The following is a 27,180-nucleotide window of genomic DNA, read 5'->3' as shown; positions in this document are numbered from 1 at the left end:
GATTGATATATAGAGAAATATATTTTAGATTTTTTATGGACTACATATTAAAAATCCAGTTGATTTCTTTAAAAATTATGTAATTGAATTAAATTTATATAAATTTACACATTAGTTTGGAATTCAATCAAAAGTAGATTGTTGAAGTGAAGATTTAGCTTTTGAATAAAGATTTTTAAAAAATAGGAACTGAAAATATTATCTTAGTTGATTTTCACAGGATTTTAATTTCTAATCCTTTTATGTCCCTGTGAAAATTACTCCACTGTCTTGACATGGCAAGAAAATGAAGGCTGGATAATAATGTACAATTAACCTATGAAGGAAATCAAAAATGCAGGCGGACAAAAATAGAGGAATTGGGAATTCTATATAGTGGTTCACACTCATTTCCCAGAGTTCTTTTGCTGGGTGTAGCTGCTTCAATTCATTACTGCTCTATTGGAACTGATTTGGTTCATCTCATTGTTGAAGAGAGCCCTGTCCATCAGAATTGATCATCATATAGTATTGTAGTTGAAGTACAGAATGATCTCCTGGTTCTGCTCATTTCACTCAGCATCAGTTCATGTAAGTCTCTCCAGGCCTCTCTGAAATCATCCTGCTGGTCATTTCTTACAGAACAATAATATTCCATAAGATTCACATACCATAATTTATTGAAGTCATTCTCCAATTGATGGGCATCTACTCAGTTTCCAGTTTCTAGCCACTACAAAGAGGGCTGCCACAAACATTCTTGCATAAACAAGTCCCTTTCCCTTTTTAAGATTTCTTTGAGATATAAGTCCAGTAGAAACACTGCTGGATCAAAGGGTATGCACAGTTTGATAATTTTTTGAGCATACTTCGAAATTGCGCTCTAGAATGCCAGGACATCATAATATAGCTCCTACTATATTTTTGATCAACAGCTTTAGAATTTTATTTTGACCCAGCCACTATCCCCGGTGCTAATCAGCTATAGTAATTCCTCTCATCTATGTACCTTCTAACTCCATACTTGTAATGGAGTCTCTCTTTTTTCTTTCCTATGATCCTTTCTTCCTTCCCTCCCTTTTCTTTTCATTTTTCTTGCCTCCCTTTATATTATGGTTTAATAACTTTGTCAATGAATAAAATAAGATTGTCAGGCATCACATAATCTTGATGATGCCATTCTGGCCCTTTGTGGCAATTTCTGCTTTTTCTGGAGAATCATGAGTCATTCCTTTAATAATACATTCTAGAATTTTATTAAAAATTTGTCAGATTTATGGTCTGTAGTTTTCAGACTCCATGATTTTGCCTTCTTTTTAGCACCTCATGTGGTTTCTACTACTTTCCACAGATTATTAATAATGGCTAAGCAGATGATCTGCCAGTTGGAGGAACCATAGAAACCTCCTGTAGAAGGTGGCATTTGACTTGATTCTTGATGGAAGGAGCCAGGGAAACTAAGAGGCCGAGATAGACATTCAATACAAAAATAGGTGGAGTATTTTGTTTAAGGAACTGTTAAGTAGGCCAGTATAACTGCACAACTGAGTGCCCTCATGCCACTTATATTCTTCTGGGGGAAGAGGGCAAGGAAGGAAAAGGGGGGAGGTACAGTGCTATACAGATAAGATATACAAAAAAATAATAGACTAAATGATTGTTATCGTTCTATCCTTGTCTTCTTCCCCTGCTCTCAGTAGAAGGGTGGCGGGCTCAATTGTAGTATGCAATTTGAGCTTTTCCCCTGACAACACACTGTAGCTTTTGCAGAAACAAATGCACAATATAACTGACACTTGTTTTCTTATATGATTGTCATTTGAGAGCTTTTTGTTTGTCTAGATAATTAGTGTAGTATCTAGGAAAGACACAAGGCTTGAGGTGGTTATAACTTTATCTTAAATTAAAAAAAAAACTTTATTGACCTAGAAAAATCACTTTGTGGCCTAACAAACACTAGAGGAGGAATGTTATCTGAAACATCCAGATTGAGCTAATGAAATTCTTTCAGGGACTTTTTTTTTTTTTTTTGTGTTTGCTTCTGACCTGTTTTTCTTTTTTATCTATTATTAAAAAGGAGGACCACTGTTTCTACTGGAAGTTTAGTGATATTAAAATAATTTGCACAGTTTATTTAATTTACATTTGGGTGGGGTTCGTGTGGTTTTTCAGGAAACAATGATTCTGGCAGTCTGGAGTCTCAGGGTGAAAAGAATACATTTCCTTTGTACTTAGCTCAATTTGAACAGGCAGTCTGGGTAACTTTGAGTTAATTATCTAGTTAGCAGGATTCCTGTTTATAGGAATTTTTTTTTTAAAACTGAAGTTATTTAAAGTGTTTTAAAAATGTTTTAATTGGCAGTATTTTTTTTCCTCTTTGTAGTTTTGGCAAGGTGAATGTGGCAAGAGAAGTTTGCAGTCCTGAAATGGAGGTCAGAGCTTCCTTACCGAAGGTTAGTGGGTCACCTGATTCTGTGACCACACTCAATAGTGAAGAATTTGTTTTGGTACCCCAGCAAGCAGGTGATAGCTCTACAAAGGATGATGAAAGACCTCAACTAAAGGTATATATATTTTTTTCCAAATGATTTCCATTTATTTGTTGTATGTTTTTAATACTTGAATGGGTTCTAAATAATTATGTGAAATCAGATTTCTACTCCTTCTCTCCTCTTAACTGTTGATGTGTTCAGAAGGCTCCAGTTAATATTTATTTACCCTGAAGCTGATTTGGGGAAGTAGTTGAAACTTTTTCTTGGTTTTTAAGGGAGTTATTGAATTTCTGATGTTTTTGTTCATTTAGCTATCTTTCTGTGTCTTTCCCTTAGTACACAAGATAGCTGATCAAGTAATCAAGTATAATATATGTTTACTTTTGTTTTTAGTGAGATTTTTACATTGTATATCAAGAAAACCTTTTGGTATATTACTCCTGTTACAGTTACTGTGACTTAGATGTACATATTTGGCAGTATTTTAACATTTGAGAGTATTCATGTAGAGATGATTATAAATTTTTAATGACAAAAAGTAACACAGTAATAACAATCTAAGTGTTTAGAGACATGAGAACAATGTGACAATGCAAATGCATTTTGTTTTATATATAAATGCTTGTTGAGTGACTGATGTCCAGAAACTGAGACTCCCACGAGTATATTGAAAAATGTAGGAGTAAAAAGTTTCAAAGGTTTTATTTATCACGTTTTCAATTCATTCTTGGGTTGTGTTTTGTTTTGGATGATGGAACTGTGAAAGCTTTAGGAGCAAGTAAGACATTTAGAATAGAAATAGAAATACAATAGAATGGCCTTTGAATGAAAAGTAGGTGAAAGTTACAACATATTGACTTTATACCTTCAAAGGTATAACACTTATTAATTTAATGAAAATTATACTGATTTTAAAATATTTTGGTAGTAAATTTGATGTATCTTCTCCTAATTTTAATTGTAGAGGTATATATTCTGTCTTGTGCCATTATTTCTCTGAAAATATGCCTGACTAAAACAAGGTGATGGAATGAGGTACAGCAAAGTTACATGGACCAAATGATCTTCCAAGGGCATTTTTATAAAGGAATTTGGTTATTCCCATATTATCAGTATTATTGAGAGGTATTGTGGCATAATGAACTGCTCCTAGAATTAATATAAATTCCTACCTATTCTAGATAATTTAGTTTTTTGGTGTCTTGGGCAACTCTCTAAAGCTGTAAATCACAGGCAATTTATCTCTCTACCTTGGAGAATCTATGAATTGGGAGAGGGAGTTCCTGCATTGAAATCACAGATCTAAAATAACAACCAAAAGTTATTACAAAAAACCAAGATTGGTTAGATTATGTGTAAGATGGGCCTTTGCTGAGTACATATTGTATATTGTAATCTTAACTGCATAATTAGATTTTTTTCATAACATATATGTTCTAAAATGACCTCAGACAAACAATTTAAGAAATCAAATAGGACATCAAGGGCTTTCCTTATTAAGTTAAACCACTTTTAATAAGAGATAAGATCTTTGTAAAGGATGAGTATTAATTGAAGATAGTTACCAATGACAGTGTTGAGTACAACTTCATTGCATTCTTTCTTTCCTTATTTCATGCAAATATGGTGTGGTTGTCTTTAAAATGTATATATTCGGTTTTTGTAAATTGAATCACTTTTAAAATGTAGTTAAAAAAATTATATCCCCATAATTTCATGGTGAAAGCACAATGGAATAAGCATCATTTCATTTATTTTTTAAAAAATGTTTGAGGTGAGATTTCTGTCAAGTTAGGTACAGCTTGTTTTCTTTTTGTAATGTATGGTTGCTTTAATTTGTTTTGTTTCAAGCAATAAAATGTTTGATTTGTGTCTGGCAGGTAACAGACATTAATTGACATATATATTGCATTTTATATTTATATAACTCTATGTAGACAAGTTTAAAGTTTATTGCAATTTTTTAACTTACAGAATTTTTTTTAACTTGCAGATCGTCTCCAATGGAGATGAACAGTTGGAAAAGGCAATGGAAGAGATTCTGAGGGATTCTGAAAAAGGTCAAAACCATCTTTTTGATTGTGAAAGTTCGACTGAAATTTGTGGTCATTCATTTACTGATGTTTCAGCCAAGCAAGCAAATAGGCCTTCTCTCCAGTTAGTGCTGGATCCTTCTAATACAGGTACTTTGCTGCTAGTGCATAAGAACAATTGAATAAAGATCAGAAAGAATTTTCAGGAGAAAATTAAGAACTATGCCCAAAGAGTTATTAAACTGCACATACTTTCTGATTTCTACTATATTCCAAAGATCTCACAAAAGAGGGAAAAAGACCCACATGTAAAAATCAGGAGCTGGTACAAGATGTCACTGCTACCCCTATTTTTTTCTGTTGTCCTTTTAGTAAAAATTGTACTAATTGTATTTTGTGACAATGGTTTTTTCCTAAGTTAACATATATCAATATAAAGTAATATGAAAAATGTGTCCTCAGATTTCATGAAAATTATTTGTTGGCCCTCTCTAAATTGCGTTAGTAGTATATTATATTTGAGGTAATGGTAGGTGAGTTGCCACTTATATGGTTAGAATGAATTGCAACACTGATACAAATCTGTTGGGGTCATATGGTAGTTTTACTGTCTTTTGTAAGTTTCCAATCCTTTGTATCTCCTCTTTCACCCAATAGTAATTTGTGCCACTACACAGTATTATTTACAGTAGGGATGCCCATGGTCCCTGTTATAACAACTTCATTTATTATCATATATCCTCTAACAAGTTTGGACTCTGTATGCTTCATATAGCAGCATAGGAAAGAAGAGAATAGGTAGAATGTAGACTTTACCAGCATTCTTAGCTGACTGACATATTCAGGACAGATGGCTTAGTTTCATTTTGAGATTTTCCAAGATCCTTCTGTAATGCTTTGACTTCTGTTATTTGGGTCACAACCTTAGGTTGGTGACCCTTGAAAATGTGCTGCTTCCTTACTTCCTTCCCCTTTCTACCCTCTCTCTCTTTAGCCTTGTTTGGGACAAAAAGACCTACCCAAATTGACTACTATAGAGATCACACATAGAAAGCAGAATTATTTATTAGAATCTCGAGAAATGGGACCCCATCCTGATCTGTGAGCCAAATTTCACATCAATTTTATTGAAAATTTTGAAAGCTGAGACAGACAGAAAGGGAGAAAGAGAGAGAGAGAGAGAGAGAGAGAGAGAGAGAGAGAGAGAGAAAGAGAATGAATATATGTGTATATATACATATGTATGTCCTAGGAGTTTGGAACAATTGAATATTTTTGCCTTTTTTTTTTTTCATTTTTAGAGTTTTATTTTTGTCTTCTCTCTCTCTTTTTAAATGAGCCATTTCAAGAATTATCTCTCCCTCCTTACCTAGATTGAACACTTTTCAACAAAGAAAAACAATGAAGCAATCATAGGTATTTGACAAAATGTATATTTTGCTCTACCTTTTTGATGTGGGGATCATAGGAATATATATTTAGAGATGGTAGAATCTTTAGGGGACCATTGTGCCAGTTTTTTTTTTTTTGAAACCTTAGGATTTGCGGCCCAGAGAAGTTGTCACTTGCCCAAGTCTTTGACATTGTGTGATGTATAATAATCATTGTGTCTTATGGCCTTTGGGCCATATTTTATTATGTGTTATTTTTTCTTTATCAGAACACATTTTCCTGTGTTTCTAGGAATTCCTCATATTTATCATTTTTTTTTCTATATTACAATCTGTTTTAAATCAGTGAAAGTGCATTTATTAAACCCTAATTAATATTCATGGGGTTTTTGGTAGATGGAATGTCTGAAGTCAGGAATTCTATATTTTCCTGAGTTCAAATCTAGCCTTAAGTTACTTCACCCTGTTTGTTCCAGTTTCTTCAGTTGTAAAATGAGCTGGGGAAGGATATGGCAGACTACTTTATTTTCTTTGCCAAGAAAACCCCAAATGGGTAAGAGAATTGGACATTGAACAACAACAGAATCCATATATCTCAGTTTACTCAACCATATCCCAATCTACAATTTACAGCATTTACTGTAAAATGCATTGCTGCATTCACTTTGTCTCTAATTCTTTGCATATTACAAAGAATACTGCTCTGACAATTTTGGTGGGAAATGCAATACTGAATGGTGACTGCCAGGGCTAGCTAGGGGGAAGTTCTGCTGTTTACCAAGCTTGCAGTGCCATGTGATCAATAGTTGGTGGTTGATGACAAGTTTGGCAAAAGGAAACATATAATTACAAAGTGTGTAGTAAAGGATGAATTAGGCAGCTAAGTAGAAGAATGGATAAGGTTTTAGGCCTGTAGTCAAGATGACCTGAGTATAAATCTAGCCTCAGATACTTACCAGCTTTATGACTGTGGGTAAATTACTAAATATCCTGCAAATTCAGTTTCCTCAGCTATAAAATAGCATCTACTTTCCTGGATTGTTGTGGGATAAATGAAATATTTGTAAAGTACTTTGTAAATCTTAAAGTGCTGTGCAAATAAATTCCAGCAATTTATTATTTTTGTTGTTATTACTACATCTTAGACTTAGTATATAATCATTGGAGTTTAATGAATAGTTAAACTTGTTGTGTATGAATATCCCTTTAGCAACTATGTGGAGAATAGATTTTAGTTGGGGGGAAAAACTTAAGACAGGGAGCACAATTAGAAAGCTATTACAATAGTCCAGATGAGAAATAATGAGGACCTGGGCAGGGATGGTGTCTATATGAGTAAAGAGGAAATAATGGAGATGAGAGATTTTTGGAAGTAGAAAAGGCAATAGATAACAACTGATTAGATAGATATATTATATGAGAGGGAGAGTGAGGAATTGAGGATATGTATAGATGCATGTTGATGCTCAAAATTAGGCTAGTTCCAAAGTGGTTTGGTTTTGGGGGAGAAAGGTCACTTAATGAAATCTGCAGTGAAGATAGCAGTTTGCTGGTGTTTGTTTTATGCAAAGCCCTCTGTCCCATTCAGAAAGAAAAACGAGTCAGTATAACACCTTATTCTGGGGCACCAGCCAGAGAAATTAAGGGCAGTAGATGTGGGATGTTGGAGTTAGTGGACTTTTGCCTCCATTGCTGCTTGGGTTGGGGTAAAGGTATATACTTCTGGGAGACTGTGGCTTGAGATAGCAGTCAGGAACAGTTTAAGGGACAAGAGTTAAATAACAATGGATACAATTGGGTAGCTAAGAACCCAGGAAAGGCTTCATGTAGAAGTTACTACTTGAGCTGTGAACAGAGGAATTCTGCAAGGGTGAGGAGAGATACATCCAGGCAGGGCTTGATGGGATCACGGAGTGTTGGAAAGGGGATAATATCCAGTGTGGTTGGAAAGATGGGTTGGGGCCGGATTGTGAAGGGCTTAGAAGGTAAACAGGAGTTTATATTTGATTTTAAAGTTAATAGGGAGACTCTGGAATTGTTTGCGTAGGGAAGTCATGTTTAAGGAAAATTTCTTGGTAAACATTCAGGGCTCTTTTCTTTCTGATTACAACCAATTTTTCCAGCACTGTTTCCTGAGCCTATGCACATGCTCTCCATTGCAGTGCTTTAGTATTATATTGCTATCTCCCACCTATCACCACATTTTATAAGATGTTCTCTGGGACTGTGATGTATGCCCTCATTAATTCTACTTGTGGAACTCTTTCTCTTTCTTTGTGACTTAACTTGGGTGCTACTTCCTCAGTGAAACTTTCCTCAGTTCCTTGAATGTGTTCTCCCTTGTCAACATTTTCTAGAACTATGACCTTCAAACTTTTTTGATCATATACTTTGATCAAACATTTTCCCCCCTAGTACTTATGCTAAGGGTGGAGAACTGGAAATTTTTACTAATGGGCTGCCCAGATACTTGTGTGGGTGCTTGTTTCAGTTAAGTTGAAATTCCCCTGAGCTACTGACATTTGAATCTGGCTCAAAAGAAAGGAAGATTGGGGACTTGCCCATTTGGAGTGAGGGAATGAGGGTATGTGAAGGGTAAGTATGGGTTATTAGAAACAGTTCCTTTGATTGGCCATCTTGGAAGGATGGATACAACCCATCTTATTGGCTTATGGTTGATTTTTTTCGATTGTTGTTTGGGAATCATGCTATGACTTCCTGTGTGGCCCTCATTTTGGAGACCACTGGCCTAAAGTTCTTTGTCTCAACATTGCTCATGCACTATTATCTCATTTTCTACTTACTTGTGCATATATTGTATTTTCCATCCTTTGTATGTTTGCAAACATTTTTATGGCAGGTTCTAGTTTTTCATATTCACATTTCTAGCATTTAGCATAGTGCTTTGCAAGTCATGAATGCTTAATAAATGTGTATTGACTTGCTACTTCTTAGTTATAGAGCCCATTATATAGTGAGAGTAAAGTAGCCACACCCTTGGACTAATTGTCAAGAATAGTCATGAATATAGTGAATTTTTTAGGCTTGAACATCCATGGAAATAGTTGAGGTGCTGTAGACTTGAGGGTTTTGAACCTAATATGACTGGTCAATTCACCCACTAGAATAAAAGAAGCCCTTGCTTATCCTTGGCAGTGGTTACAAATACGTGTATTAGCATTTCCAAAGCTGATAAGTTTGGAGCAGAAGAAGCAAAAGAGAGAGGGAGGGGAAAAAAAGAACAAAAAGTGAAGAGGAAAGAGAGCAAGTGATTGAGAGATGCAGGTCTGGATGACAAGAACAATGAGAAGCTCACTGAACAGGACAAACATGGCCAAATGGGAGGAGAGGGAAAAAGGAACATTTAGAATGCATTAATATATAGGTTACTAAAACTTCTAAGGGCATTGCTGTATTAAAACCTAGTATAATAAATTCTTTTAGCTATGGATATTCATAGCAATGACTTAGTCTTCTCTAAGAAAATATGTTTATTTCTCTAAGGCAGGAAAGTTTTGCCTAGATTTCCACTAAGATGTGTTTAAAGTTTGTTTTTTGATGGTTAATTAATCTCTCTCCTTTGCTCTTGCTTTTCTTCTCTAATTCTGTTTTATTTCTCTACTTGCTTGCCCTGATATCCACCTTTCTCTTCTCCTCAAATTGTTCTGTATAAATAAAAAGAAAATATATTCCTATATGTGGGGATATATGGTATTGAGATTTTCTTTATATCTTCTCTGGTGCCCATGCTGCACATGGGAATTTGATAAATGTCAGTTGAATTATATATTTAACTGCAATATTATAACTGCTTCTACTATCATACTATCTTGTTTTTCCCTTTCTTTATCTCTCTCTCTACATGCATAGTCCTTCCCATCTCTGTCCCTTCAAAATACATAGACACAGACACACACAGAGATATTAAACTCTCCCTCCCCTCCCCCGATACATACAGAGAGAAAAACACATATTTCTGTAAGAAAAGGATGAGAATGAGCAAGAAAAAGAATATCTATGAATCAGATTGTTTGGGGAAACACACACGTGCGAGCACACACACACTCACAAATGATAAAAATAGTTTACATGCTGAGAGCTCCATCTGGCTTACACAAAAACTTTTTTTAGGCTATTATTCTTTTTTCAGTATACAACTGCCTCTTTATTTCTTATTATAGATAGATATGGAATAACCATTTTGAAACTGCAATTTATGTAAATTCCATTAGACATTTGAAGTTCAAAATTATTTTTTAAAACTTTTGCATAGGAAACACCTTTCTGTTTCAATTTTGATTTACAGGAATAAGATTCTTCTTTGTATTAACTGTTTGTAAATGCTGTTATTATTTGATTAGTATATACTTTTCTTTTCTCTTAAATTCTCCAGACATTGATTATATATCTACTCAGACCTAGGCACTGGGGACTCAATGATGAAATGAGATAGTTTGTTCTTAGTGAGTGGGCAAAACAAAGCAGGTTACAAAGCTTTTATTAAGCTCTTTTTATGTGCCAGACACTATAACTGGCACAAACTAATACAAAAAGAAGAAGATAGGCCCTGTTGTAAGGAGCTTAAACATTCTCCTGCGGGAAGAGAAAATATAAAAGGAGGTTCTATCAGGAGGGAAGAAAATCTAACCATGAGAAGGCATGATGCTAGGAGGGGAATGAAGCACGACTAATCTGGACCTATCTGTAAATGGAGGACTTTGGTTGGAACTCATTAGTGGGAGTTGGGAGGTCAACATGGTGGAAATATTCTAGGGTGAGTTATAGTGGTAAAATCTGGGAGAGTCCAAACTGAGACAAGAGAGAACTGAAGCCAGACCAGTGTTGGAAGATTGAAGCTCAGGACTGAAATGTAATGAAAGACGTACAGAAAAAGTAAATACTTGAAATAGAATTAAAAAGATATTATTTACTAAGAATTGATACTGGTACTCTTCTGTTTCTACATTCGTGAAGATAGCAATTCTGGGTCTGAAAGAGGTCCTGCTCTTAAAAAACTGAGATTCATTTAATCTTAGTAATACCAACCCTTGTAGAAGTGGATTTTTATGCCTCAGGTAATGAGGAAGATAACCAGTAGTTCAATTCCTACTTTTCAAAATTAACCAAATCCCTAGAATGGCCTCCTTGTTTCCTTGAAGGAAAATTGAGTCAATTCAGTAAAGAAAATGTTATTTCTAACCACACACTCCTTATTCTTAAGGAGCTTAGAATATAATAAAAGGATATGGGGGCATAAAGCTCATGAAGACAGAATCAAATGGTGAAAATTGATCTATGTATATAAATAACTATAAGATAATGAAATAAGTGGACATGAGAAATGTGAGGGAATAAAGTTTTCCATTAAAGAAAAGGAGACTAGGGTTTATTAAGAATAGTGTCACCTGAGATAGCCCAAGGGATAAAGAAGGCATTATAGTGATTTGAAAATGAGGTGAGGTAGTATCATGACCAGGGTCGCAGAGAGATCAGAAAGGGAAGAATGATTAAGTATAGGGAAAAAAATGCATTTTGGTTGGGAACATAGAACAGATAAAGGTGAAGGTGTAGGATAAAGTTAGAAGGGTTGGTTAGAACCAAGTTGTTGAAGGTCTTGAAGGGAAGACCATATTTGCTATAGTAAGCATTGATAAGCACTAAATATATTTGAGCAAGGGAATTAGTTGGTGAGACCTGCATAAAAAGCATGAATAGCCTGAAGGGTGGATCTGAATGGGAAGATCTGGAGTGGCAGGAGTAACAAGAAAGTTTTTAACAGTGATTCAGATAGGAGTTCAGGAGTCATGAAGGCCCAGCTTGGCCTGATGTGAGAGAACTGATGGAAGTAGAGTCAGAAAGATTTGGTATTTGATAGGATGAGAAGAAAGAGGAAAAAGTAAAAGATTATTCTGAAGTGTTTAGTCTGTTTTGTGTGTGTGTGTGTGTGTGTGGGGTAAGGGGGGCAGAAGATGATGGTACCATTAAGAGAATTTAAAAAGTTGCAGTCAGGGACAATTTTTGGATCATGGATTTTTAAAAAATTGGATTTCGTAGTATAGGTAGTCCCTGAGTAATAGCTTCTTCCATCATTGTGGATGAGAACCTTTTCTGCAGTTTGAGGTATTTGCCGAATTATTGCTGAGGGTAATTGAAAAGTAAATGACTTTCACAGCTAATTTTATCAGAGGTGGATGTTAAACCTCCAGGTCTTTATGACTCCAAGGCCAGCTCTCTGTCCTCTTTGCCATGTTGTATCTCATAATCATAGATACTTTAACAAATATCTCTAGACTGATGGATTGATTTTTAGAGGAACTTCAACTATTTAGTTAACACCCACATGAATGAATTGAAGCTCAAAGAGATGTGATTTTTTTCAGAGCCACATACATGTATTTAAAATTTTAGGCAAGATTTGAATCTAGGTCCTCTGACACCAAATGCAGCCATTTTATCACCAAAATACATGATTGGTTTTTGTTTGATTTTTTTTTTTTTAATGTGTGTATACTTTTCTATTATTTTTTCTTTTTAGAAGTTTCTGCTCTCCGACCGCCTTCTCCCAATGAACCACTAGAGGAAGATAGTGTATTATTTAATAAACTGACTTACTTAGGATGTATGAAAGTTTCTTCTCCTCGAAATGAAGTAGAAGCTTTACGAGCAATGGCAACCATGAAATCTTCCTGCCAATTTCCCTTCCCTGTCACTCTCTATGTGCCAAATGTTCCAGAAGGCTCTGTAAGGTAAGTTCTGTTTCCCCATTTTTGAAGAAAGAGATAACTTTTAGCTGAATTTTATAGATTTATTTATTTACTTACTTTTGATTCAATTTTAATTTTTCTCCAAATTCTTTTTCTCCCTTACTTCCTCTCTTCTCACCTTGAGAAAGTAAGAACAACAAAGCTCATCACAAACATGTATAGTTAAGCAAAACAGATTTCCAATATTAGCCATGTCACAAACAACACCCTGAAATTAATTAAAAAAAATTCCATATAAAACTGCCTTTGAATTCATCCTTTTTTTGTGTATGCACATAAAATGAAAGTCCAAGTTAGTTTTAAATGCGTGCATTCTATTTGCCAAATATACAGGATGAATTGATAATTTGTGAAATTATGAAATGGGGTCAGGTATGCCCAGTTCTGTGGGTACTCATTGGGAAGGATCACAATTGACATCATGAAATGAGGTGTCAGTCATTTTACTCAGACATGAAGAATGTGGAGACAAAAATCCATAAAGGCAGAGACAAATGGTGAAAACTGACCCAGTGGTAGCATGAGAAAGAAAATAGGACAATGAAGGGAATGGTAGGCAATGTGGGAAAGAGAATGGGGAGAGAGAGAGGCAGAGAGAATCACTGACATCACTGTGAATTAGAATTGGGAGTACTCAGCAGGATAGACCTGATGGAAGAGAATGTTGGGGGTAGGAGTTTGAGGTCTCATTTTAATAATGGTTGGTTTTTTTGACCAACTTCTATCTGTGCCCTTCTGTTTATTAACATTGGAACTATCTCAAAGTTATTAGTAAAACTTCAAACTCTTTACCTCAAAGTTATCTTATCACCACCTTTGTGGGGCTCCGCTATGGAATCTTGACAAAGAGCCCTTTTCCCCCTGGTTCAGCACATATTACCAGGATGTAAATTTTAGTTATTATATGATGCAATTTTGAAATTATGCTCGTTTTATCTTTGGAATGGTCTGGATGTGACTTCTAGGTTCCCCTTTGCAATCTCATTCAGATACAATCTTCCATTGCTCCTTTATACTGGCTAATTAGAAACTTACCACTCTGGCTAAAAGAGGAGGAGGTGGGTCAGGGTGACAAGAAGACTATCTGATTAGGTTTGGATGGTTAAGTGGAAAACAAAAGGAGACACTAGTTCTCTCTCTTCCCTCCCTCCTTTCTTTCCTTCCTTTGGAATTTCAAGGTAGTTAGAGGAATGGCTGCTCACTATTGCCAGATCATACCTTCCTCCTTCCATTGGTGCTAGAACATGATTTTCCCTTAGTCCAAGCCTCTGCCTCTTTCCTTGGAGGACAAACTTCACGGAGGTGTTTCCATCCTAATTCACTTGAATCACACAACCCTAGACCAATGGAATCATTTGTTAAGCAAGGTCTTGAGTCAAATGTTTTCTTTGTTTCTGCTATTTAAGAGCTTATGAGAGTGACTTATAAAATCAAAAACATAAGATTTATAACACAATATACTCAGTCCTCTTCTAGGAGAAGAAAAACTTCAGTGTTCCTAATGGAGGGTTAAAATTGTGACCTCTTAGTATTTGTCTTTATCAGGTTAGTCATTGGTATCCTCCTTTGAATTTTCTCCCATATCACTGAATACATGTAACAGATCACTTATGATCAATTGTAGTTTGTGGAAGACAAAAAACTACGAAATAAAAGCAGCTTAAAGAAATAGAACAAATAACTAACATTTATGTAGGATTATAAAATTTGCCAAGTACTTTACATGTAAAACACATATCATTTGGTGACATGGCTATTGACTGTTCATGAAAGCAAGCAGGAGAATTAAATGTTGGGTGTCCAGTTGTTTATCCCAAAGAAAGCTATTGATTGTAATATCAGTCCATTCTAGCCATTAGTTTCTTATTAGAAAGTGGTGACTAGTAGTTGTGGTGGTGATTTTAATGTACCATCATGTACTTCTGAACCTACATTTATAATTTATAAACTGTGCGTGCTAATGGGATCTAAATCTAGTTATTGAGCTTTAAGCCTGAATTTATTTCAAAACTCTTTTGAGCCCTGAATGGGAATAGTCCTTCTTTCTAATTGCAATCCTAAAGTAAGGAATGAACAGTGAAAAATACATTTGGGCTTTTTCTGTTACCTTTGTTTTGCAGAATAATAAACCAATCTAGCAATGTGGAAATTGCATCATTCCCAATCTACAAAATACTATTTTGTGCACGTGGCCATGATGGGACAACAGAAAGTGATTGCTTTGCATTTACAGAGAGTTCTCGTGGGACAGAAGACTTTCAGATACACATTTTCTCCTGTGAGATTCAAGAGGCAGTAAGTATCACATATCCCAGTGATCTGCTATAGTGAGAAAGTTAATTAAAACAATGTTAATAGGATCTATATCTGCATTAATTAGTGTTGGGATAGGATGGCACCTGTGTTTCACTTCTATTCCTTGAGGAAACTCTCTGTGCCAGTGCAGGTGGGCATCTTCTTCACAACCTGCTTGGAACAGTGGCTTTCTCATTTTTTAGTGCCAGGACCCTGGTCTGCTCTTAAAAATTATTGAGGATTCCAGCACCCCAACCAAAGTTCTTTTGTTTCTATAGATTATGATATATTTAGCATATTTTAAATTAAAAAATGTTGTTGTTATTATTATTATTATTTTGGGTTTTTTTTGCTTTTTGCTGAGGCAGTTGGGATTAAGTGACTTGCCCAGGGTCACAGAGCTAGGGCCTGTTATGCATCTGAGGCCAGATTTGAACTCAGGTACTCCTGACTTCAGGGCTGGTGCTCTATCCACTGCGCTACCTGGCTGCCCCACATGTTAGTAGTATTGTGAAAATAATTTTGACTTCTTCAGAAAGGGTCCCGGGGCTCCTCACACTTTATGAATTGCTGACTGAGGCCACCGAGAAGTTGACTCTCCTAGGTTCACACAGCCATTTTGTATGAGACGAGAGACTTAAAACCTAGGACTTTACACCTCCAAGATCAGTAGCATGTAGTATATAGGTGCACAGAGAGTGTACTGTAATATTAGGATTTGAATAGATTTCTTAAAATGAAGTCATGATTTATGGTAGCTTAGAGCCACATGGAAAGAGCTGAATCATAGAGAGTGCCTATTAGTTAAATTAGTTTAGTTGAGAAACAACTTCCATGAAGAGGGAATAAGCATTTATATAGTGCCTACTATTATATGCCAGGCATTGTGCACAGCACTTAAACAAACAAACAAATATTATCTCTGATCCTTATAAAAATCCTGGTAGTTAAGTGCTATTATCATTAATGCCAGTATACAGATGAGTAAACTGAGGCAACCAGAGGTTAGAGTGACTTGAAGATAGATTCACACTTAGGTTTTCCTGACTCTAGGCCCAGTGCTCTGTTCAGTATCAGCAGCTTGGATCATTTCAATCTGGCACCATGTTGTAGACAACTCAAACAGCATGAGGCTTTTTTTAGACTTTTTCTCCCTTATGCTATCAAAAAGAAAGGAAGTAGTATCTGTCAGCATTCTTATTTAATGGATTGTTAAAGATGACTGAAAAAAAATTCACATGATGGTAATTGCTTTATGTAAAATTAGCTTTTACAGGTCTGTTATTTTTGTTTTTGTTTTATTTTCAGCCAATGCTTATTTGTGAAGTGGGATAACTAAAAGATTGTTTTTTGCTCTGAAAAACTGAGTAATTAATGTGTAAATGTTCTTGCTTAATGCAAAGGATTTTCAAATTCCTAGCCAATTTCCCCTACCAATCAGTCAACTATTTCATTAGTAAATGTTTATTAATCTCCTACTGTAATGTTCCAAACTCTGTGCTCAGTGTTGGAGAAACATAGAAAGTCAGGTCAGTCAATCCCTGACCTCAAGGAACTCACAATTTAATGAGAGTACATGATACATAAAAGAAGCACAAAGCTATTATTGATGCAGGGATATGGCGGAGTCCTGCAGGCAGTAAAGGTGAGGAGCTGAGGAGTCATAGTTGATTTCATTTCGCCGAATGAAGAGTTTCTGGAGATCATGAAGCTCAGGAAAGCATCTAGGTAGGAAATGACCAGAATTCCCAGAGAGCCCTTCCAAAATGATGAAGGATCATCATTCTCATAGGGAGGAAGCCTCCAATGGCTAAGTGACTTCCTCAAAGTCACATAGGTCATAAGTGATAGAGGTAGAACTTGAACCTAGACCTTTTTGATTTTGAGGCTAGGCCTCTGACTTTTATGCCATGATACTTTAGTTTGATTTATATTTTTAAAATGTAGATAAAACAGAAAAACTGTCATGTGTCAGCAATATTATTTAATATTGTTTTAGACTATTTAAAATAACTAGATAGTGTAAAATCCTTGAGAGCCTACCTATCAAAACAGACATAGGAACTATGTGAACATAAATGCAAAACACTTTTTTTTGGCATAAATAAAGTTAGATGTAAATAATTGAAGTAATAGTATTGTACATGGGTAGGTAAGGCCAATATAATTGTTGCCAATATTATTGTTGAGGTGTAAAATGGATAATTTTAATTATTTTAAATTAAATTTTTTATATAAATAAAACCTGTGCAGCCAAGAATGGAAGAAATTCAGAAAAATGGGAAAAACTTTAATAGATTATCTCTCAGATAAGATGTGATTGGGTTGGAATATTGCTCTAGTGTAGGAAGTGATAGTTGGTTCATTTAGAAAAACATGACAAGACTTGGACATATGAAAGAAGATCCTATTTAGCTTTAGAGAAAGAAAATAGAAGGAAATAAACACAGTACAGTTTTTATATATATATATATATATATATACACATATGTGTGTGTGTGTATGTTTATAGATATCTATATGTATATCTATATCTATCCATGTTTAAATGCAGCCTTCTTTGGGGGTGGGGGAAGATGAAAAAAGAAAATTAAATAGGGTTGTTATGAAGATCCAATGAAAAAGAGAGACAAAGAGACAGAATCAAAGAAAGACAAAGAGAAGGGAGGGAGGGGGGGGGATAGAGACACAGAGAGAGGCCGGGGGTGGAGGGAGGAAAAAGAGAGAGAGAGGGGGAGGAAAGAGAACTATCTTTGATCCTTACACATTCCATTAGAGGCGAGAAAAGACAGATGGTAGAGAACTGATATTTCAAATTTGGCAGCGGTTACTTTTATACCTGTCTGATTTTTGTATTCCTGGAGCCTACTTGCACTGAAATGGATTTGGCAAAATGGGAAGAATCTGTTGTTTGAAGAGTCAGAGAGTGTTAAAAAGCAAATTAAAGGGATGTTTTTCATTATTTTATGTAATTGTGATGTATATAACATTTTTAATTTGGGGAAACTTATCTCTCCATCTTTTTCATGTTGATATAGAAGGGTGTATAGTGAAATGTTTATTATAGTTGTGGTAATAATTTTTGAGAATAAACAGAGTTGTGCTGTATTCTACATTTAGTCATTTAGCACTTGTGGCTCTGTGGTCAAGTGTCTTTAATCTCTAGTATAAAATTCTCTCTCTCTCTCTCTCTCTCTCTCTCTCTTTTTGGTAAGAATGAGCATGAATTACTATTTATATAAGTAATTCCTGAACTTTATTGTAGATATCACCCATATTAGAGCTGAAAGGGACTGTTGAGTGTCCATTTCCATCATTTTGAAAGTGAAGAAATTGAGGATCAAGGAATTTGTGATTTGTCCAAAGGGACAGCAAAGTGATGGGAAAGTTGGGCCTATCATGCCTCCTAACTGTGGGCATGTTTGAAGCTGGGGCCTGTCCTGGCCCCTCTTGTTTTCTCTGTAATCTCACTGTACCTCATCAGTTGTGTTATAGGTTCAGTTCAGTTTTCATCTATTTCAAAATGACTGAGGAATAAACAAGTGTGTGTGTGTGTGTGTGTGTGTGTGTGTGTGTGTGTGTTGGTCTATCCATTTACTTTCCCTAGTTTTTCTCCTGAGTTCAAGTTTCTTATGTCCACCCACCATTAGATCTTTTGAACTGGATATTCCATATGCATTTCAAACAGTTTGTTCAAAATAGAGCTAATCTTTCCTCCTTTTCTTTAAATCCCGTCCTTTTCTGGAGTCTTTTTTTCTTTTTTTTGTGAGTGCCTCCATCCTTTTAGTTACCAGCTTTACAACCAGGTTCCCACACTTGCCTCGCCGCTCTTTCTCCCCTCACATACTCAGTTTCACTGTTGCTCACACATCACTCCATATCAATCTTTGTCCATTCCCCTATGCCTAGAATGTTCTTTCTCCTTTCCTCCACATTTTAGAATTCCTGGTTCTCTTAAAAACTCATCTGAAATGCCATTTTCTGGAACAGACCTTTCCTGGTTTCTCCGTCTGCTAGTGCCTTTCCTGCCAAGGCTGCCTTCTGTTGGCTTTGTGTCTGTCCTCTGCACACATGCAAACACATGTTCGTTACGTGCTTGCACTTGTACACATACACGCCTGTATAGTCACACATTTTCTCTTCTGTCAGAATGCAAATTCTTAGAAGGCAGATGCCTTGTTTTTGCTTGTTTTGGCCCCTTACTGCCATCCCTTGGTACAGAAATGCTTGATGATTGACCAATTGACCCATGTTCTCATTGCCTTTGGAGCGGACATTGCTAAAGGTTTTTTTCCCACTTAGTTTCTTCCATTTTTGCAGTTTTTGGCCAAGTTTTGACGTTTTTTCTGAGAGAATAGCGATTAATAGAATTAGAATTTGCTGTGAGCATAAGTCCTTCTCTCTCTCTCTCTCTCCCAACCTTTGTGAGCAGAACACCCTGATGGAGAGTGGTGGAAGAAAAGCTCACTGCCGGAGGTGGCTCTGGCCCCTTAGGTCTTTGTGTTAGAAATGCTCACAGAGGGCTAGTAAGATACGTTTGGCACGGTCCCACAAGATCCTCCTGAAGAAGATTTTGCGTATGAGTGAGAAAGAGAAACTGGATAATCCCACTGAAAGTGATTTGATGTCAGGAGTTAGAGATGATCTCAGGAGTTAGAGATGATCTCTGCATGGAGGGAATGAAAGTCTTGGTCCAAATAATATAATACTGACAACAACAACAAACATTGGTATCATGTTTAATATATACCAGACATTATGCTAAACACTTTACAATTACCATTTCATTTGATCCTCACAACAGCCCTCGGTTTATGGAGGAGGAGACTACGGTGGACAGGTTAGGTGACTTGTCTGGGCTCACACAGCTAGCTAGTGTCTGAGGCAGGATTTGAACTCAGGTCTTCCTGGCTCTAGCCTGATGCTACCCACTGGCCTCCACATGAATTCATTCAGAGCAAAATACTGTGGTAGGAAGTAGGCAAGGGTTTTACCATTTTTATTATACTTCCCTCCACTTCTATCTTCACTGATTTTTAAAATTAAAAAAAAATTTTTCATCGTTCTGTACTTGACCAGTGACCTGTAAACAGCTAACTTCAAATCATTCAATAAATTTACCATATTGGTTTAAAAAACGTTTTAAGAGTAGTTTAAAGAAACTTTAAATAGATATACTCTCAGAAGCTGGCTATTGCCTAGCATAACATAAACTTAACTTTTTCTAAAAGTACATTCATGTATTAAAATGATCTAATAAGGTAGAGACACAAGTTTTACGTTAGTATTGAGTGATATAGAAAAAGGAGTAAAAGTCAAGGTGATATTGCAAGCTGAGACAAACTTTCCTTTTCACTTTCTGGTGGACGAGATATGAGTAAAAGCCTTTGTTCAAAGTCAGAGGAAACTGAGGGATTATTTGTTTTGAGGTTTGGGGGTGCAGGAGATTGCAGGAGAAGCAGGACTCCTGTATGTACAAGTAAGTGGGGGAATCTGCCAGTGCTGATGGGGGGGCAGTCGTGTGGCAGATTTCAGTGTTCCTTTGGAGTTACCCTGGAAAAGAATCATTGATGTGAAGTGGAGAGCATTTTGTTACTGATCCCATTTAATATTTTAATCCTATTTTCTACAGAAGATTCTACTAGTCTTCCTAACATATCTGCTGAAATTGTACTTAATTTACCACTTTACATTTTTGACTAGGGAAAAGAGACAGGTAGACCTCAGTATCTTAGTATTGAAGCGGGGGTGGGGTGGGGGGACGTGAATTAGAAAGAAGGTAAGACTTTTGTCTCACCGTATTTCTTCCTTTATTTTTCCATTTAGGTCAGCAGAATTTTATACAGCTTTTGTACAGCATTTAAACGTTCTTCCAGACAAGTGTCAGATGTAAAGGACTCTGTTCTCCCTACTCCAGACAGTGATGTATTTACCTTCCGTGTGTCTTTGGAGGTCAAAGAAGATGATGGAAAAGGGAACTTCAGGTGAGGCAACTGGGAAGTAAGATGAAAATAGCCTGTGATTAGAAGAACAGCCTGTGCAGAAGTTCTGAAAACAAAATGGTAGGACAATGCCTTAAAATGGTGTTGAAAATTTGTGGGGTTTGTGCACGTGGGTGTGTGTGAGATTTGGTTCTTCCTGTATTAAGTATACCCATCCCCTACATCTTCACATGAAGTCTGGCTTTTCAAGGACCTTTCAGCTTTGTCTGATCTGAAATAATTTCTCGCTGTAATTTTCATGGCTTTCTACTGACTAGGAGGCAGGAAACTAGGCTTCCATAAAAAGACCATCTAATACTAGAACAAGAATTCAAAAAGGTGATAAAAGGTGGCTTTAAGAAAATTATATTTATTTATTTTTAATTTATAGATGTGTATATAAATATAAATTTTTTAAAGCCACCTTTCTCTACCCACTGTTTACTATTTCCTCAGCTGAAAGAATTTTCAGAAACATTTTTAAAAAGGAGGATGAAACTAATTGGGGAAATCCATAATCAAACTTAACTAATCATTGTTTGGAAATATAAAAGAAGAAACTAGATCATATATTGCTGAAAGTAGAGGCAATTGACTTCTTGCTTGATTTCTGCAATGACACAGAGAGAGCATCTAGAAGAGCAATGGGTAGGTAATATAGAAGAAGGGTGACAATAGTTAATTAGCTATGAAGAATAATTGTAAAAATACTAAAAGAGATAGAGGAGTCTGGGTGTGTGAGAAAGTGACTTCTTGTTTTCTTTTCCTTTTTTAAGTGTGGAATGAATCTCCTTGTTCCAAGTGAATATATTGTTGATGATATTGTTGGGTAGCATTTTATTTTAGAACAAAATATATATTGTGTTTGTGATGAGTGAATTTGAAAGCTTACAGATGTTATTTTGTGTGTAAGCAGAAGGGATAAATTTGTTGGCTAAGCCAATTCATAAGTATAGACTGTAGTTAATGAAGACTAGTCAGCTGGAAGTCACTGCTAACCACACTGGGATTTAATTGTTGACATGTTAATTTGGTAATGTTTTTATTATTTTTTTTCCTTGTTTTGAATTTATTCAGTGCCTCTTATGTGCCAGGCACTGTGTTAAGTACTTAGGATACAGAAAAAAGGGAAAAGAGAGTCTCTGTTTCAAGTTACTTATAGTTAAATGGTGAAGACAAGCAAATAACTATGTATAAACAAATCTTGTACAGGATAAATAGAAAATAACCAAGAAAAAGCACTGGAATGAGGCATTGGGAAAGGCTTCTTTCCTCCATTTCCCCCAATAGCTCTTTTTCTCTCCTTTCCCTTTCACCTCGAGTCTCTTTCCCTTTTTCTCTCCATTATACCCTCTCTCTTCCTTTTTTTTTTCCATCCATCTCTTGCCTCTTCCCTCATGACTTTCTTAACATTGTTGACATTTCCCACCGCTAACTTCTTTTCCACTTGTGGACTCCTGAAATTCTCACATCTTTTCTAAACAAAGGACTATTTTGCCATCCCTTTTTCATTTTCTACCTTTTTTTTTTTAATTTTTACAAAAAATTTGAGCCTTTTTTGAGCTCTTTTTGAGACTCTTTTGTATTTTAGCCCAGAGTTAGAATCTAATACTCTGTGGTTAGATCTTACTTTTTTTTGCATTTTCTTCCTTTTAAAAGGTAAAAATTCTACTTAGCTTCCATATTTAAAGCAAATTTGTTCATTTCTATTGTAAAGGATTATGTTGAATTGAAAGACATATTTTTGAAAATAAGTTTTATAGCTTTTTTGATGATTAAGAAACACTACTGATAACAATGAGCCTCTTATGTTTTGTGAATTTTGTGTCAATTACATTTTGTTTCCATTTACATTTTGTTTCACATTATCTTTTCTTTATATGACATCTTTTTAGCTTGAAAATTTTTTCATTATGTTAATTTATCTTGATTTTTAAAATGGTGTTAGAGACTTGTTGATTAATTGTGTTGGGAGACTGAAGAATAGGTGATAGATGGCCTGGACACTGCTCAGCCTCTTCAGACTATTAAAAGAACTAGGAGGACTCCAGCAAGCTCTCTATGAAGGATTTAGAGCCATTTTGAGTGTTACATAGGAATGTATGGATGTGTTAAATATATTCAAGTAGAAGGAAGCTCCTTATGAGTGAGATCACTGGTTCTTTTAAATGCTGAAATATTTAAGTGAACCATAGCATGGCCTTGTGCCCTGGACCTGAGCTCAGAAGATTTTGTTTGAGTCTTGATTTGACCAGTTTGCTAGTTGTATGACCATTGGTGAGACACTAGACTTTTCTGATTGTCAATTTCCCCGTCTTTAAAATTTTATTACTAATTTTATTATCTGCCTCAGAGTTGTTATAAAGGAACTTCTCTGTGTTCTCTCAAATGCTATTCAAATTGTGATTTGCTATGAATATTAAAAAGTAGTAAGCATAATGATTTGGAGTTTGCATTTGAAGTTTGAGTAAGAGAGATATTCCTTTAAATGGAGGAGAGCATAACTAGGCAAACAGTCCAAATTAGGTGGTGTATAAAAATAAGACATAATATATCCCGTAAGAGCTAAAAATTGACCTTTATATGTATTTTCTTCTGATAGTTACAGTTCATTAATTTCTTTGGAAAGAAAGCTTTTTGAATCCAATTAAAAATATTGATAGCATTCTCTCTATTTGTGTGAGCTTTTTGTAGTTTTACTATTGAATCTATACTACTTAGTTTGTATGTAGTGAGCACTTGGTATGCTTGTAACAAAAATGATTATTGGCAGATTACATAGATTGATGTAATTATGTTTTTAGATAATTTCTTGTGTTATATTTAAATGTGTTATATTTTATTCTTGTTATTGTGTACATTTCAGTCCTGTGCCTAAGGATAGGGAGAAATTTTACTTCAAATTGAGACAAGGAATTGAAAAGAAGGTTGTGATCACAGTGCAACAGCTGTCCAACAAAGAACTAGCAATCGAAAGGTAAGTCATTTCATTATCGAGAATTTAAAAACTGTTTAATATCTGGGACAGAAGTGACTCAGATTGTTTTAGGCATGGGTGTGTACAGATGTGCACGTTTAGTACCCACAGATGCATATATGTGCTTACATACATGTTATGTTTATGTACCTATAGTTACATATGCATGTACATCTATGTACCCGTGTGCTGTGTGTGTACATGAACTTAATGGGCCGTGGTGAGACTTATAATTATGTCCTTTGGCAAACTTCTTGCTTCATCACCTCACTGATCCGTCTAAACTAGAGATAATTTGAATACCTCTTTTGTGTTAGATCCTAATGAACTAACCGAAAAAGGGTATTTCATTATATTCAGTATAGTGTTATCATTTCTGTTGCAACTTAGAACCATTTTGAAATGAGTAAAAGTGGCAGTATGTGAATATAAATATAAACAGCTCTCTGTGAAATAGAAAGAGCCATGCAAAGTTTCACACAGGATAGGAAGAAATACATGAATGAGTTTAGTAATTTAACTTTTAGACATCCTTATTCTTAATGACTAAATCTTCCGTTTTACAATGATCCAGCAGGTGGCAGTCTTGTCAAGTGAATTTGTAAAATTCATGCACTGCTTATAAAACTGACTCGTTAGAGAAGAATAATTTTGTTTAGTAAACAGTCGGAATGCAATTACATGATGCTATGTGGTTGCAGTGTATTTTATGTACATCCTTTCATTTTATCTTCACATCATCATTGTGAAATAAGTCCTAGAAATATTGCAGTCTCTGTTTTACAGATGAGTAAGAGAAATTAGCTGATTTGCCCAAGGTTATAGAGGTTAGAAGTTGTGGGAAAAGCTCTTTTCACTGTATTGTATTATACTGTACTGTGCAAGCACATGTGCAGGAAAGAATAACTTCAGAGGAGCCTGAATCTCATTTTCTTACAACTACTTGAGGTGAAAATGAAAATGCATTTTGCTAAAAGACTTTATTTCTTTATTTGTAGATCAGGTGTTAATGTTAAGAAATATAGTTCAAATAGTTGAAAAATTATTTTTTGACTTTTTTTTGTTTATACAACAACATGAACTATTGCCTCCTATCCTACTTCCTCATCATCTAAGTGATCTATGTGGTGAGTGAGAAAGAGCTGAGGGTGCTTATGTATCTCATTGGTAACAAATTTATTTATCGCCTCTAAGAAAAAGAAGACTTTTCAGTTGAAATGAAACCATATTTTCCTATTGCCTGGCGCATAGTAGGTGCTAAATAAATGTTTATTGATTGATTGATTGTCTGTTAGTGAATAATTCATTTTCCTATCATAATTTCTGAGACTTTTCTACCCTAAAAGTATCAGGATCATCATAGGGCTTGAAATATCAATTTTCATATTCAGTAGCCATGTAACTTGTGAAAACTGACAACCTTTTTTAAAGCTTTAATTTTCTTATCTAAAAAGTGGTGGTGCTTATTTGCTCTATTAACCTATTATGGAGTTATGTAGTTATATGTTATATATATGTATTATACTCTATTATAGAGTTAACAACAGAAAGGATTTGTAAACTATAAAAAGCCATATAAAGTAAAGTTTAATTGTTATTTAGGTAGCTTGATACAGTAGAAAGGTTACTGTCTCTGCAGTTAGGGAGTCGTGGGTTCACACTCTCTAAGCCCATTTCTGCTTATTACTTTTGTGTTGTTTGGCAAATACATTCTGAGTCACACTTTCTCATCTATAAAATGAAGGAGTGCTGTAGGGGACTCTTAGGCCCCTTTCAGTTTTAGATTTGTGATCTATGAGTTATAATAAATCGGATATAATGGTAAATAATATTAGTTTATGTGTGCTTCTTGTTGAATGATTCAGAAATGTATCTAATTGATTCTTAATTTCTTGTCTGGCTTTTTCTCACTGTTATGTTTCATGGAGATTAACATAGTGAAGCTGAAGAACAGGATCAGGGAGTTTTTCAGTTATATATCTATGTATTGTAAGGAGCAATGACTTGTATCTTAAAGAAGAGACTATTAGAACTTATGATATTTTGGAAGGATAATGGGAGATCTTTTTGGAGAGGAGGGGTCCTGTTTTTATTTAAATTCAAACCACTATTGATAGAAACCTGATATGAACCACCTTAGACAGGCATGCTTTGGATCATTATGTTATAGTTTTCAGCTTTCTAATTACTATGTGACATGGTACATAGAGAGCTTCCTTTGGAGCCAGGATGATAGAGATTTAAATTCTTCCTCTGTCCAAAGCGGTATTTTGCATCTGGGCATTTAGCGTCTGGCCTCTTCTGTAGTTCTGGAATAGTAAGATTGCTATTGGTAGAATGATTTTCCTTCCAAAAAGGTAGCTATCCCATGAAAGCACAGATCTAGACCAACAAGTATTCTAACTAGTGCTGAGACACTTGTTCACAACAACTAGAAATAAAGGAGAATTTTTGTTGAGTTCCATGATATTAACACATACTGAGTTGTAAGGTACTGAATAGCTAGTAAATAAGTGATGTGGGTTCAATTTATTGTAATAGAATTAACAAATATTTTCTTTCAACTTTTGATGAGCATATTGAAAGAGATGTGCTTGCCCTTTGTACTAATAATCAGTTGTCATTAAATTCTTGTTTCCTGCTTGCTGGCTTATAGCAAAAATCATATTTTAGGAAATTAGTGGTACTGATTATCTTTTGTTGAGTGAATGATTGAAGGATACATTTTCTGGTGTTATTTTCTTGAAGAACAGGTGAGCTAAAAAGCCAGTTAAGGAATTTGTTTTGTTTGACTATATATATTTGTTATAAGGAATTTGGTTTGTATTTTCTTCTTTTCTCCAATGGTGTAAGGAGTGGAAAGGACAAAATATAGATTTCATTTAATTAAAAAAAAAAACCGTAAAAATGGGAACATTGGAGAATTTACTTTCTAATATTTTGTTTGTATTCTTTTAAAAGGGAACAAAAAATTAATAATATTTTTGACCCAGATTTTTCAAAATCACAATGGAATAAAGAGACAACTTGGACTACTGATTGCTTTATAGGTTGATTCTATTTTATTTTATAAATTATAACTAATTCTTACTGAATTTATACAATGACTGTTCAATGATTCAGTAGCCCACTTGTCTTTTAGACTTGATGTATGTGTATAATTTTCTTGAGTTATTGTATTCTGTTATAAAAATTAGAGGCACGTATTAATTCCCCCATTATTATTCATTGTTCAAAAGTATTTCCTATAATTTCTCAAAAGTGACTG

At 35.1% G+C, this 27,180-nt stretch overlaps 1 protein-coding gene across 2 annotated transcripts in view; it reads left to right on the top strand.

Annotated features, from left to right (window-relative positions):
- The window catches only part of RABGAP1L (RAB GTPase activating protein 1 like), a 689,556-nt gene that overhangs the window by 70,653 nt on the left and 591,723 nt on the right, over positions 1 to 27,180 (top strand). For both annotated transcript variants that reach the window (XM_051998907.1, XM_051998908.1), the window contains exons 2-7: positions 2,363 to 2,543; positions 4,465 to 4,654; positions 12,431 to 12,641; positions 14,780 to 14,954; positions 20,781 to 20,938; positions 23,802 to 23,912. In XM_051998907.1, the coding sequence (XP_051854867.1) occupies positions 2,406 to 2,543; positions 4,465 to 4,654; positions 12,431 to 12,641; positions 14,780 to 14,954; positions 20,781 to 20,938; positions 23,802 to 23,912 (983 nt within the window). In that variant the 5' untranslated portion in view covers positions 2,363 to 2,405. The remainder of the gene's footprint in view (positions 1 to 2,362; positions 2,544 to 4,464; positions 4,655 to 12,430; positions 12,642 to 14,779; positions 14,955 to 20,780; positions 20,939 to 23,801; positions 23,913 to 27,180) is intronic.

This window comes from Antechinus flavipes, chromosome 4 (genome assembly GCF_016432865.1).
Source record: "Antechinus flavipes isolate AdamAnt ecotype Samford, QLD, Australia chromosome 4, AdamAnt_v2, whole genome shotgun sequence".
Classification (NCBI taxonomy): domain Eukaryota; kingdom Metazoa; phylum Chordata; class Mammalia; order Dasyuromorphia; family Dasyuridae; genus Antechinus; species Antechinus flavipes.
Note: the sequence above shows the minus strand (reverse complement) of the source record. Positions and strands in the feature narration are given on the sequence as shown.